At 29.8% G+C, this 13,575-nt stretch overlaps 1 protein-coding gene across 2 annotated transcripts in view; it reads left to right on the forward strand.

Annotated features, from left to right (window-relative positions):
- Tfb4 (transcription factor B4) overlaps window positions 1-13,575 on the forward strand; it is a 119,067-nt gene that overhangs the window by 20,588 nt on the left and 84,904 nt on the right. For both annotated transcript variants that reach the window (XM_085811067.1, XM_085811066.1), the window contains exons 3-4: window positions 2,335-2,441; window positions 11,287-11,414. In XM_085811067.1, the coding sequence (XP_085667193.1) occupies window positions 2,335-2,441; window positions 11,287-11,414 (235 nt within the window). The remainder of the gene's footprint in view (window positions 1-2,334; window positions 2,442-11,286; window positions 11,415-13,575) is intronic.

Consider the following 13,575-nt stretch of genomic DNA (forward strand, 5'->3'; position numbering starts at 1 on the left):
TAGGATGAGATCTGCCAAAAAGTATTTAAATATCAGTAAAGCTCACGCTACTTCTAAATTGAATGAAAACATCAGTTACATTGTATAAAATTTCGGCCAGTTTTATTTGCTGAAATTCTTATACTCCTCAAGAGATAAAGGGAATTCAGACAAGTTAATAAAAAAATATCTTTAAAAAAGGTTGTTATTTTGTCTGTAATAAGGTGTATGTTAACTTACTTTTAAATGTATGAAAATTAGGATTGGATTACGGAAAAGCACGCAAACACTATCTGCTTAAGGGGATGGATGCTTTTGTGTAAAACTTTTAAGAGAAAATTGCTCGCATTTACGTTCCTGGTGGAAAACTCCACATGTAATCAACCCGTTCTTCGGGTTTGATTGGATTAATTTTGTTTGCATACTGAATTACATCAAAGCACACAACAATTACTTCTATAAGGGGAGTTATGCCTTCACAGAGAACTTTCTGAGAGAAGCTGGCTTGCATTTACGTTACACAAAAACCGTGAATCCAACTGTTTAGCCGGGATTAAAACCCAAGCGAGCTACAAGTGTTCAGCCACCTTTACCGCTCTACTGAAGAGCCCGTAAAAATATGGATAAAAGAAAAGTATTGAAATAACCGGTTTAATTTACTAACCTATATTTCTCAATCGACAGTACATAAATTACGCATATGAGGAGGATTATTTGTGAATAAGTAAACTGTATTGCACTTTTCTCCACTATTTCATATTACGATGGAATTATTGCATTTTAAACTTATTTCTCATGAATTAATTTTGCTCCGTTCATGATTTTTGATATTTTCAAAGAGAAAATTCCACACTTTAAATAAAAAAATACACAAGAAGATACTTTATGCAAAATTTGGTGTAAACGGTTTTCTTAATTTTGCTTTGAAAATATTCCAGGGTAATCGTTTTCATTACTGAAAGAAATATGAAAAACAGATTTACTACATTGTGTTAACACCCAGTATGTCCTTATTCTTTTGAAAATGTGAAAGATTACTCTTTCTAAAATAAATTAGAAAATATATTATGTGCAAATAGAATATTCGTTGAAAATGAAATAGACTTCAACCTTTGGATACAACGATGGTTTTAGACGAAATTTCTACCTGTGAAAAGAAATTGACGTATAATTAATTCTTCATGAACATTTAAAACTGTTCTCAAAATTCTTTTGATGATTGCATGTATAGGTCATGGATTTTTTTCTCTGCTAACATAAACAAAAGCCAATTTTACAAAGAAAAATTCTCGTTAAAGATAAACCTTCTTTGCCTGATAGTCCAATGTAATATTTGTTAAAGTTAAATGATTAAACGCAACCAATGTATCTCGGATTTTTATATTATAACAAAATTATCGAAAAAAGCAGATTTAAATCTCTGTTATTGTTATGTAAAGCTTTATTATTGCTGTAAGTTCATCTCAAAATCTAATTGTATTGAATCTCATTCTAATCATCTAATGGTAATAAATATTATTATTATTATTATTATTTCATTAAATTAATCATTACCATTATTTTATTAATGAAAATGTGTTATTAAAAATCGCATTCCAGCCTGAAGACTTACAAATCTAGTTCGTATTTACTATATTTTGTTAAATTTTGTTCTCGCTTTCTAATTTCTAATACGAAAATATGCGAATATAAATGAAGAGTGAAAACAAAGTTAAAAAATTCACAAATTATTTATGAGATTGATTCAAAATAGTGAGTAAAATATAAACATTGCATATATTTTGTTCTAAATAAATTATGCACTGGATATGCATCCAGTACTGCATATTTATTTATGCACTATTTATTTAGAACTTCATTTAAATGAAAGCAAAATAATCATCGAAAAAATTGCAAATCTAGCAACACCTCTACTATAGGACGTAAGCATCCGACAAACATGTAAATTTTACTTCATCCATGGAGGGGGACTAACGACTTTTCTCATTAGGAAAATGTCAAAGAGGGGGCAAAACTGTTTCTGATCGCACCGGTCTGAAGGCTATATTATGAGAATTTCGGCCCGGTTTTAGAAGGTTAACAAAACAACAATTAGTGATGCTAACAACTAAGAGCTAGCAACATCTAAAAGAGAATCATTCATGGGTATTCACATTTAGATGTTATAAACATGATTCTTAGTTGTAGTCTTATATGTGCTTTATAATGCCTCTTTTTAATAATTTTTCTGTTTAAAAAAATTTTGAAATATCTCAGTTACATTTGCTTTATGATAAATTGAATGCCAAATAATGAGGCTTTTACTGTGCATTGTGTTAAAATGTTTTTCTCAAAATTTGATTTTTTTCTTTCCAGTGCATCATACCTCGTTTTTTAGATGCAATTATATCTTTCTGTAATTCTCATCTTATGTTGAGTCCATTGAACAAGCTAGCCATTATAGGTTGCCATACACGTCAAAGGTAATACTTTTTAGCTGTGTTATTTGTTAGTAGTAACTCAACTGTAAAAATGTGATGCTGAAAGATTTAGATGCATATTAATTATGCTTTTTATCTGTTAATGGTTTATGGATTTTAAAAGGCTTTATTTATCACTGTAAAATTGCTTTGCATTTTTTAGATAGAAAGGGAGAAAAATTGTACTTTAATGATGTCATATAAATCGTACATTAACTTACAATAAATAAAGTTATATAAATCGTACTTTAACTTGCATGGCTAATGTGTACAGTTTATGTATTAAATTATTCTATAAAAGATAATTAAAAATTGTCTGGTATCTATCTATATATATGTAATATATAAAATGTATATCTTTCAAGTAATAAATTAATAATAGCCCTTTAGTCTTCATTCTAAAAATAACAGAGCAATAATTTTCCCTGCAATTCTGATGCACACTTATCCAGGAAATCTGAACCCGACATCTGGACATTAAATGTCATGTGATCTGAAATGGTATAAAAGTTTAATTGCAGCACAGCTCCCTCTCTTTTCTCGTGCTTTCTTTCACTGCTTTGCATTGCCACTAGCCGCGTAGAGTTTACTTTTCTAAATTTTGTCCATTCTCTAAGAAATGTAAACTGTATCAAATTGTGGGGTGCATAATGCACCCATAATGATGATGTGCATTATCAAAGAATAAAACTACGTGTGGAATTTATCGTTATGTGTGTTCTTCAAGTGTCATCTAACTAACTATGCAGTTATAATGCAGAGGATCATTGTCAATCCATTGCAATTTTCCACAGAGTTATCATAAAACAATAATGCCACAGTCATTCTATATATATATATATATATATATGTATGTATTCTTATGTTAAAAAAGAGTGAAAATTAATATATTAGCACATTTCCCTCCCCCCCACACAATCCCTCAATTGTTTGGTGCACATATAAGCACACTACAATATTCATTGTCAGAAGTTTTATTAAAAAACTTCACTTACATTTGAGCCGATGCTTTGCATACATTTTTTTCCAATTTATGAATCATCAAACTGCAATGTGATCATTGCAATGTGTAATGAATTTGTGATTTGACATAATTTTTCTACATGCTTTCAAATTATATTTTCTTTACATAGATAATTTATAAAAATTCATTGTCTGCAGGATAATTTACAGTCAATTAAAGCTATTTATTACCTTCTGTCTGTTTTTGCACTTTTTGAATTTTCACATCACTGTGGGCATTTTTAAATCCATATTCTGTTATATATATTGCTGTTTCTCTGGTTTTCTTTTGTTCAAAATCAGTATTATTGTTGATGAGGAATAATTTAGAAGTAAATTTATTTAGTGTCATAGGTGAAGTTTCAAATAACTGTACAGGATTTTATTACAAAAAGTGTATGGAATAAAACTCAGTTCCAAAATTGACTTCTGAAAATGTGCCCACATGGAAAATATGCTACGTAGCAAGAAGCCCACATGGGTATGAGTTCACATGATGAAAATTTGCTTGAAGATGTGCCAGGGCTGGCAGCTTTCTGCCTAAGAGTAATTTAAATCACAAGTTGTAATCAGTTAAACTTAGCATGGCAAAAACTTGTTTTGGGCATAAAAGTGTCAGTAACTGATATAAGTCAAACAGTAACTGATAAGATATTTTAGTAACATAAGTACCATATTGTCACGTTTTAGCCACACCTTTTTTCACAAAAAAGCAGATGAAAATCAGGGGTGCAATTTTTACATGTGAATGATTAGAAATAGATACATACAAACATATGGCAATAAGGCATTATGTGGCTACACAGCAGCAATTTAGTGATTGGGTATAAAATTTGTTGTTATTGGGTGAAATTTACCTATCAACAGCTTATTTTTGAGAATTATTATTATTATTTTTTTAATTAGATTTAAAACTTAAGAGTGCAACTTTTACACATGAGAATAGGGTAGTGTAAGAAAGTGTATGTTATAATAAAACAAGTTTAGCAGTAATATTTGCAATAATCATTCAAAGATGATGTAGCACTCAAGTTCTGCCTGATCATTCCCTCAAAGATATTTATTGCAGAAAACCAATTTTCCTGCTGTTTTAGTAAAAGAATTTCTTAATTTGTTGTTAGTAAATGAAAAGGTAGAGGATGTTCTTTGGAACCCACTGGTATTTGAAGATGCTAGTCTCGTTGTGCAAACAAGCATTATTACTGTTCCTTTTTCGTATCAACAAATTAGACCACCATGTCAAAAGGCTGTAGGACTTCATTGGTAAAGAAACAAATTAGCTGTGAAAGGGAAAAGAACTGATTTTTGTGTGAAAAGCGATGACACAAAATGTGGGTTTATTTTCTTGAAACAGCATAGCATTTTCATCTCTCCTATTTGATAATTTAGATTTCATGCACTTTGGATGAAGCATATAAGCTAGTATATAATACTAGTTATTGCCTAATTGAAACTATTTTAACCTCTTTTTCTGAAATTTCTGTAAAATTGTCAGTCTTTGACTAACATAATAGAATAGTTTTTGGACTATATCACGGGTAAGAATAATGAATCATGACAGTGATGACAAGTGTTTTATTTCTTAAACAGGGTTCGTACGGTCCTTAAAAGTCCTTAATTTTTCAAAAATGATTTTTGGTCCTTAAAAGTCCTTAATTTTGGCCAAAATGAATAAACAGTCCTTAATTTTGCTCATTTGACATTTCTTATCATTTCTAATGATTGCCATTCTGTGTGTGAATTGCGATTTCTCATGAATATGAAATTAAAATTGCACGGCTCTTAACCAATTTGTTGGCGGATTTGCGTTGTAAACTTAAAAAAAAAAAAATAAAAAAAAAAATAAAATAAAATAAATAAAAATAATAAAAAAAATAATAAATAAATAAATAAATAAAATAAAATAAAATAAAAAAATAAATAAAATAAAAAATAAAAAACCAATTAGCTACCCGAACAAAAGTATCGGTGTCTGATTGGCTATTCACCCAATCTTTCGAAACAAGTGTTATCCATAAATTTAGGCAGATTGTGACGAAAGCGTGAAGCCGGAAGTTCTTTAAGAGGCAAAAGTGATGATGAAGGTGCTCGAGAAAAAAAAAAAAAAGGAGGGGGGGGGTCTGAAAATATTTGCCAAAATTAGAGCAATCCCAACCTGGAAGGCCACAATTCTTCCGACGCCAATAGGAACGAGATGCCTGGAAAGTACATTTTCAATAAGCTGTGGCTTCATCAAGCTGACTACAAAGACTGGATATTGATGGATGACAATCCTTATAAAGCTAAATGGGTCTTTGTTTGAAACAAATTGAAATTTCTATAATGGGAGAGTCAGCGCTGAAAATTCACATGAAAATTAAGTTTCGTTTTATCATTTCAATTTGTTTTTACACGGTTTTGCTTAGCTTAATTTCTGTGTTTGTTTCAATTAAGCCATAAATTAATTTTTTATCACCTTCTACGGAGTTTATTATCTTTTCCACATACTATATGTATGGGATATCGGGATTATGAGTTTATTTCTGCAGAGGGTCTGTTATCGATTTCGCGGGAAACCTGTTGGCTCCATTTCGATTTTAGGTCGCCAAGGGCAAATTCGGTAATGTTAGCCGAGAAAAAGTGAAGTTCGCAAATACGTTTTGAAGCTTCAATAGACAATTAAGTATTTGGTTTAATCCTGCGCTGTTGATTGTAATGCATTATTTTTGCTAATGGCGATACAATTATTAGTTGAAAACAACTAACTAATTAAAAATTATTTAGTATTTTTAAAGCTGAAAACAACTAATTGAAACTAATTTTCCTGAATTAACTAGACGCAAAATTAACTTTCATGAATTACTAAAAAGTAATTGGGTAGAAGTTTAACTGAAAATATACATTCTGTATATATATTTATACAGTACAAAGTCCGAGGTCGGGACTTCGGCGATCCCAGATTTGAGATTTTTCCGGACATTAGATCATTTTAAATCTATTAAGATGGCACGTAGAAATTATAAAATTGAAAATATGAAATCGTGATTTATGAAATAATGAAGCATTTATGATTTAAAGGGTATCAAAATTTACAAAAGAAAAGAGCTTAATATTTATATGTTTACTTTATTAAACATTTCTTTCAATGTGAGTTGTTTGATTTGTTTTATCTGCTGATACTTTAGACTAATACTATAGACATATAATTTCTTGTTGAGTTATTAAGTTCCATTGTTCAAGTCCTGTAATTGCTGTGTCGAGAATTCGGAATAACTTGTCAATCAAAGTTTTTTCTCGTTCAGTAACCTCTCTGTTACTTTCTTCACTATCGGTAGCTGTATTTTCTGGATTTAGAACCATACTACAGATTTCACCCTCCGTTAATTGATTGATGATTGGGGCATTGTCATCACAAAGAAAAACTTCTGTTTAACTTCCCTAAATTCTGCCGCCTGGTGCGGCCATGCGAGCTATGGCGCTGGTTCTGGCTTTATGTGAATAACAAATCAGTTATTCTTAATTCAAATAGCACTAAATATAATCGTTTGTCCTACAAGTATCATTAACAAAATCTATTTTCAGCATAAGGAAAGAAATTTCTGTTAAATCTCCCCTTGTTAACATTTTAGCGCATTAAACTTAAATCTGTAATCGGATAATACTCTATTATTTGGCATCGCTGCATGAGTCATCACTCAAGTTGTCATCCATTGATAAACATGCGGTGATGAAAGCAAAATACAATAAATAATGATTCGCGATTTCGGCATCAAGGATATAAAATATTAGTTGGTGTAAAATTAACAAATGTTTTGGTTTGAGATTATGCCAAGCAGATACTCAGCTATGGAGTTAAGTTACTAATCACACAAATTTATGCTAAAATAATTATTTCTTCAATAATGAGATATTTTATTTAGCGCCAAACTGAGATTAAGAATCGGGATTTCCGACATGTTTTTTTATGATGAGGAAAAAAATCTAATACGCATTCATAAAGCATACCCCTTCCCTCCAAAAAAGCCCTAAAAAATTGGTTGGTGGGGGCTTTGAGGTCCGGATTTTAGATCGTTCCAGATATTGGATGTCCGGATACTTGTCATATATATATATATAGGAAAAAATGTATATTTTCAGTATACATTTTTTATTATATATATATATATATTTCTTATTATATATATATATATATATAGATAGATAGATAGATACATTATATACATATATATGCGATACTTAATTTTACTAATGCCTTGCATGTAATGCCCCTTTTAGCTGCAAAACATCTTTCCCTTCTCAACTGCAGAGTTTCTTCTAACAGTATCATGGATTTTGTCAAGTTAGAAGAACCATCTACTTCAGGAAAAGATGTAACTGCTAATTCAACATCAATAAGTGTAGAAAATAATAAAATAAATTTTTTTCTTTTCAAATCTGAAGTTACAAATGCAGAAATATTGTGGGCTTTTAAGTGCATCAAAAGCCACTATTCTTTTAAATCGTGCAATGATATTGGGCCTTTATTCACTAAAATGTTCCCGGATAGTTCCATTGTAAAATAGTTTTCATGTGGTGAAAAGAAATGTGCTTATATCTGTTATTTTGGTCTTGGCCCTTATTTTAAAACTTTGTTACTAAAGCATTGTAAAAATGCTGAGTTTTTTACATTACTATTTCATGAAACTCTTAATCTGACAAATCAAAAGAAGCAACTAGATATTTATGTGAGGTACTGGCATCACGAAAAGAAGGTCAGAACTCAGTACCTTACTTCTTCATTTATAGGGCATGCAAAAAGTGAAATTATTTTATCCAAATTTTATGAATGTGTTGAAAAACTAGACTTGTCAAAACTCTTACAAATATCGATGGATGGTCCTGCAGCAAACTGGAAATTTTATGATTTATTGCAACAGGACTTGACAAAGGAATATAACATTCAATGCTTGACATTAGGGACATGTGGTTTACACATTCTTAACAATGCTTTCAAGCATAGGACGTCATCCACTGGCTGGGACATTCCATCATTCTTATCCTCCTTATATTGGATTTTTAAAGATTCTCCTGCAAGACGTGAAAATTTTTTAAGTATATCTGGCTTAAAAAAGCTACCTGTGAAGTTCTGCTTTTACCGATGGTTGCAAAATGTCCCAGCAGTTGAAAGAGCCATTGAAATATGGGATGACTTGCTACTGTACATTAAAGAAGTTGAAATGGGGAAGTTTAAAAAAAATTCATTGAAATCCTTCTAAAATATTTTGGAGGCAATTAAAGATAAAACATTTCTTATAAAATTAAATTTTTATCTCTCTCTGTCGAAAATATTATTGCCTTTCCTTGAATATTATCAAAGTGATAAACCACTTATTCCCTTTTTTGCTGAAGATATCTTAAAACTTGTAAATGATTGCTTTCAGCACTTTAAAATTTTGAAACTAGAATATTCAAAAATAACTAAAGCAGAAAATCTTTATAAATTTAATTTTAATGATCCAAATTGTTATAATGATTAAAAGTAAAGAAGTTTATTTGGGATTCCTTGCTGAGTAGTTAATGAATGATAAATGCCGCAAGAAGGACATTTCACAAGCTGAAAGTTTTGCATTGAAACAAGGTCAATACTGTGTCTTAACAATAGTACAACACTTAATATCTAAATGTCCAATAAATTATTCTCTTATTCGAAATGCATCTTGTATAGACCTGCGATTGATGGTTAAAAGTCCAGAAAAAGCCCAGAACAAAATGAAAATAGTTCTAACGGTATTAATGCAGAATAAATGTGTTTTACAAGATGATTGGGATGAAATTCTGCTGCAGTTTGGAGAGTTTCTAGACAAAGTAGTAAAGACAAATTTACATGAATTTTCTACTTTTGATCCTCAAAATCTTTCTCTTGACACATTTCTCACTTCTTATTTTCATGATTTTCACTATTCAAAAGTATGGAAAATAGTGAAAATGATTCTTATCTTGTCACATGGACAGGCCTCTGTGGAAAGGGGCTTCTATGTAAATAAAGCAATTGAAATTGAAAATTTAAGTGACTCATCATACATTTTTCAACGCACAGTATTTGATTACATAAAATTTTCTGGAGTTGTTCTTAATATCGAAATTAATAAAGAAATGAGATCAGCAGCAGCTTCTGCAAGGTCTAAATATATGCAGTATTTAGAAGAACAAAAATCTTTAACTAAATCTGAAAATTCAAAGAGGAAAAGAAATATCATTGAGGAAGAAATTGATTATATGAAGCAGAAGAAAAAATTTCTTCAAAGGGACATTAAAGATATTAATGAAGAAGTAGATGCTTTAGCAGATGAAGCTGAGACCAGCATGAACATTGATTTGTTTATCAAAGCAAATGAACTTAGAAGAATAGTTAAAGAAAAGGAAATAGACATAAATAAATTAGATGTTAAAATAGCTGAAAAGATTTCAGATTTAAAAAAAGCACAAATGTTTTGTATCTTTTATTGTACAGTTTATTATTCTAGTATCTTTCAAAAAACCAAGGAAATAAATGTGCTTATATCTGTTATTCAAATCAGTTATTTTAATCTGCAAAATATTCTTACATTGTGATTATAATAGTAGTTGACTGTGTTTAAATAAATATCAAATAAGTTAATAATAATCATGTAAATCTCTAAAATAGTGACTGTTATTAGTGTAAAATACACTTATACATGTTTTTAAAGAAATTATGTTCCTAATTTAATGTTATCTACTTCATAACTTTTAGGGAGTAGTTTAATTTTCAAAATTGTTTTATGGTAAGTATTAAAGGGAATTTAATAATAGTGCATAATACACACTTCTGTTAGTTTCTTAAAGTGGAATTACAAGCATGAAGTCGGTTATATGGATAATTGCTTTATTCTATTTGTTTTTTTGTTTGCTGATAGGTCCTTAATTTTTTCTTTCATGGTCCTTAAAAGTCCTTAATTTTCATGTAAGGAAATGTGTATGAACCCTGTTAAATAATGATGACATTTATCATTACTACCATTTCTTTGTAATCAGTATTATCTTTATAAATTTTCAAGCAACATAGACAGTTTATTAGAAATGATTCCAAACAATCTATCAAACTATTTCTCTTTGTACTTCTAGGTGTTTGTAGTTTCATATCATGTCTTTCTTTCTTTTCTTTTCTTTTCTTTTTTTTTTTTTTTTTTTTTTTTTAAGCCAAATATGCTACCAATGGTGAGTTTTTAAAAGATTAAGTTGGAAGTTCATAAGATGTGAAGGTGGAACACCTCCCTTCTTGTACCTTCTTTCTCATTTATTTTCTTTTATATTGATTATTTTTAATAACAGGCTTGACTTGTTATTAAAAATACATCCATATTTCTTTTTTTGTCTCTGCTGTTGTTGTTATAATTATTTATGCAGAATTACTTGCAGTGTTTTTCCTTAGAACTCTATATTTATCGAATAAAAGAAAATATATGCATTTAGTTTCAGAATCAGAATGAATAGCATTAATTGAAGTGGGATCATTATGAGTGTTTCTGCAGCCATCAGGAATAAATGTTATTGTAATTTTATTTTTTTGGAGGAGAGAAAATAATTTTTTTTCATTATATTGTATCTTATGCTTCAAACCTCATTGTTTTACATTTTTTCTGCTTTTCTTTATCATTCTGAAATGAATAACAACTCATAACTTGATAAAATGTTAATTGAAAATTATTTAAAAAATCTATTTTAAGTACCAATTTTTTATTTTAAAAATAATTTTTTTTTTGTTCTCAATTTAATAGTTAATGCCATATTTATTGTAAATAATTATTTTCTTTTTAAAAACCTAACATGATATTTTATAGTTTATAATATTTTTATTTTCTGTTTGTAGTTGTTTTTTGTATCCACTTCCGCCTTCATCAAATACTGAAGATATCAGACCTGTAGATGGCCAGTATGAATTATTTGCATGTGTGAAAAATGCTGTTCATACTAATGTTAAGAACCTGATTTTACAAAGTAAGTATTAAAGACTTTTTTTTTCTTTTTTCTCCTAAAAATATACTATTTTTATTAATTCCCTGAGAAAGAAAATCAGACTTAAGTGCAAGAATGTGTTCACTGTAATTTTGGCGTGGGAATCTGAGTCATTGATTTAGCATGAAATTTCTGGCATAAAATGCTTATATATATATATAACACTCATAATTTAATAATGATATAGTTTGTGATCTAATACTTTTAACTAGCTATTTGTTTCTTAGATGTGTCATTAAATTGTAGATGGTGACATTAATTGCTCTTTCTAAATATGAAAATAAATCTGAATAATTAAGACTACTTAACTGAAAATAAATCCATTAATTAATTTAATATCATATTAAATTTTTAATTCTGTTAAATTTTGTTAAATTACATCTATTTTTACAAAACAAAAGCAAAAGTGGCCCTTAAAAATGATTTTTATGAGTTCTTCAGCTGTGCACATTACAAATGTTATGCAGCATGGGGGGAAAATAGCTCTCGCATTTATTAATGAATCTCTATCACGCTTTTGCGAGATAATGGGGAAGCATTTGAAATGTGGTGCTTTGCATGTTGTGTAGAGTCTTTAGAATGACTTGGCAACAAAACTGGATATGCTTCTTGAAGGAAAAATATTAACATACTGAAGACATTCTCCTATTTAAATTATTCCTCTTTTTTTCTACAGTGTAATGAAAGAATTTGTGGCACTGGTTATCCTTTGGTTAGAGCCAAATATTCTTAAGGAAAGTATTCTATCTGCATCCTTTCAATCAAATATTCTTTAGCCAGCCGAACTTTTTCTGTAAGTAAGCAGACATTCTTCCTTTCATGTGAATTCTTCACATTGTAAATAAATCCCTGAATCAAAGCTGTGAGTTATAATACTTTGTTCAGAATGTAACATTTTTATGTCAAAAAGAGTTTCTATTTCAATTTCTACATAGAAACCAATGAATCTTTTGTCTTGGATTCATCCAAATAGGAAATTTCATTACTTCGTTGCAGCTAATGATCTTCATCTTTCCTGATATAGAGTGGTGCATTCCACCAGAGTTTCTTGTCATTCAAAGCAGCCAGGTTGTCTCCTCTAAGCAGCAAAACCACAGACTTTTATTTTCTTGAGCAGTGATTTCATCATTTCAAATTAGAAAGAATTGTAATTTCTTTAACTTTGTTTAGTACTATCACTCTCGACTGTGGAGAGTGCCTTTAATCCAGAGAAGAATAATCATGAAGTCAAACCAGAAATAAAATTTAAATAGCTGTCAAATGTTTCAAGTTGTTCCAAATATACTGAAATAATCTAGCTTCTACAGAAGCTGCACAATGCTCCAATCTAGGCAATATAACTTCATTCACTGTCGCAATTCTTAGTTTTTAGGCTACTAAATCTTAACTAGTTTTTCAACTTTAATCACTGTAAAGTAATATATATTTATATAATTGTATATATGAAACAAGTTGCCAGTTAATTTATCTGTTTCTTTTGATGCAAGTAAATGCAGTGGTAATATAACTACATTCCTTTGTACTAGTAGTGTAGTTCTTCACACTGATCTAGATTTGTTTTTGTTAAATTTGGTGGTAAGGGGCCATCCCAGTTTAATCATCCTTTCCAGATTGCTTGAAGTATCATTTCTTCTCTAACTGTAAATTCAATTTGGTCAAATATTTTTACAACAGGTCTTATCACACTGCTCTTTAAATTCATACATATTCTTTATATTCATTAATTTTTCATAATCTATGGTTATACAATCTTCCTGAGAATTCCAGCAGTATTCAAGTATCTTACAGTATAATCTGCAACAATTTTCTTGTAAATTTATCTTAAAGTAGCTGTATATTTGTTCCCCACAGTATCGTAGCTAGTATTCCAGCACCCGGGGACAACTGAAGAATTTGTGCCCCTTTCTGTGTGCCAAGAATAGAAAACATTTCATTAAAAAATTTTGTAGCATTAATTTGGCGCTCCCTGGATGCTGCGCCCGGGGACAGATGTTATCCCTTGCCCCACCCTAGCTACGCCACTGGTTCCCCACTTTCTGATATTGAAGACACCCTAAAATAAACATCACCTGCTGATATACTTTAAAACAAATTCTCCATCTTGCAAACTATGAATAAGATCGTCAACGTATAATTTATTACT

Source organism: Stegodyphus dumicola, chromosome 2 (assembly GCF_044657685.1).
Source record: "Stegodyphus dumicola isolate Sdum_Otavi_A_Nest chromosome 2, ASM4465768v1".
Classification (NCBI taxonomy): Eukaryota; Metazoa; Arthropoda; class Arachnida; order Araneae; family Eresidae; genus Stegodyphus; species Stegodyphus dumicola.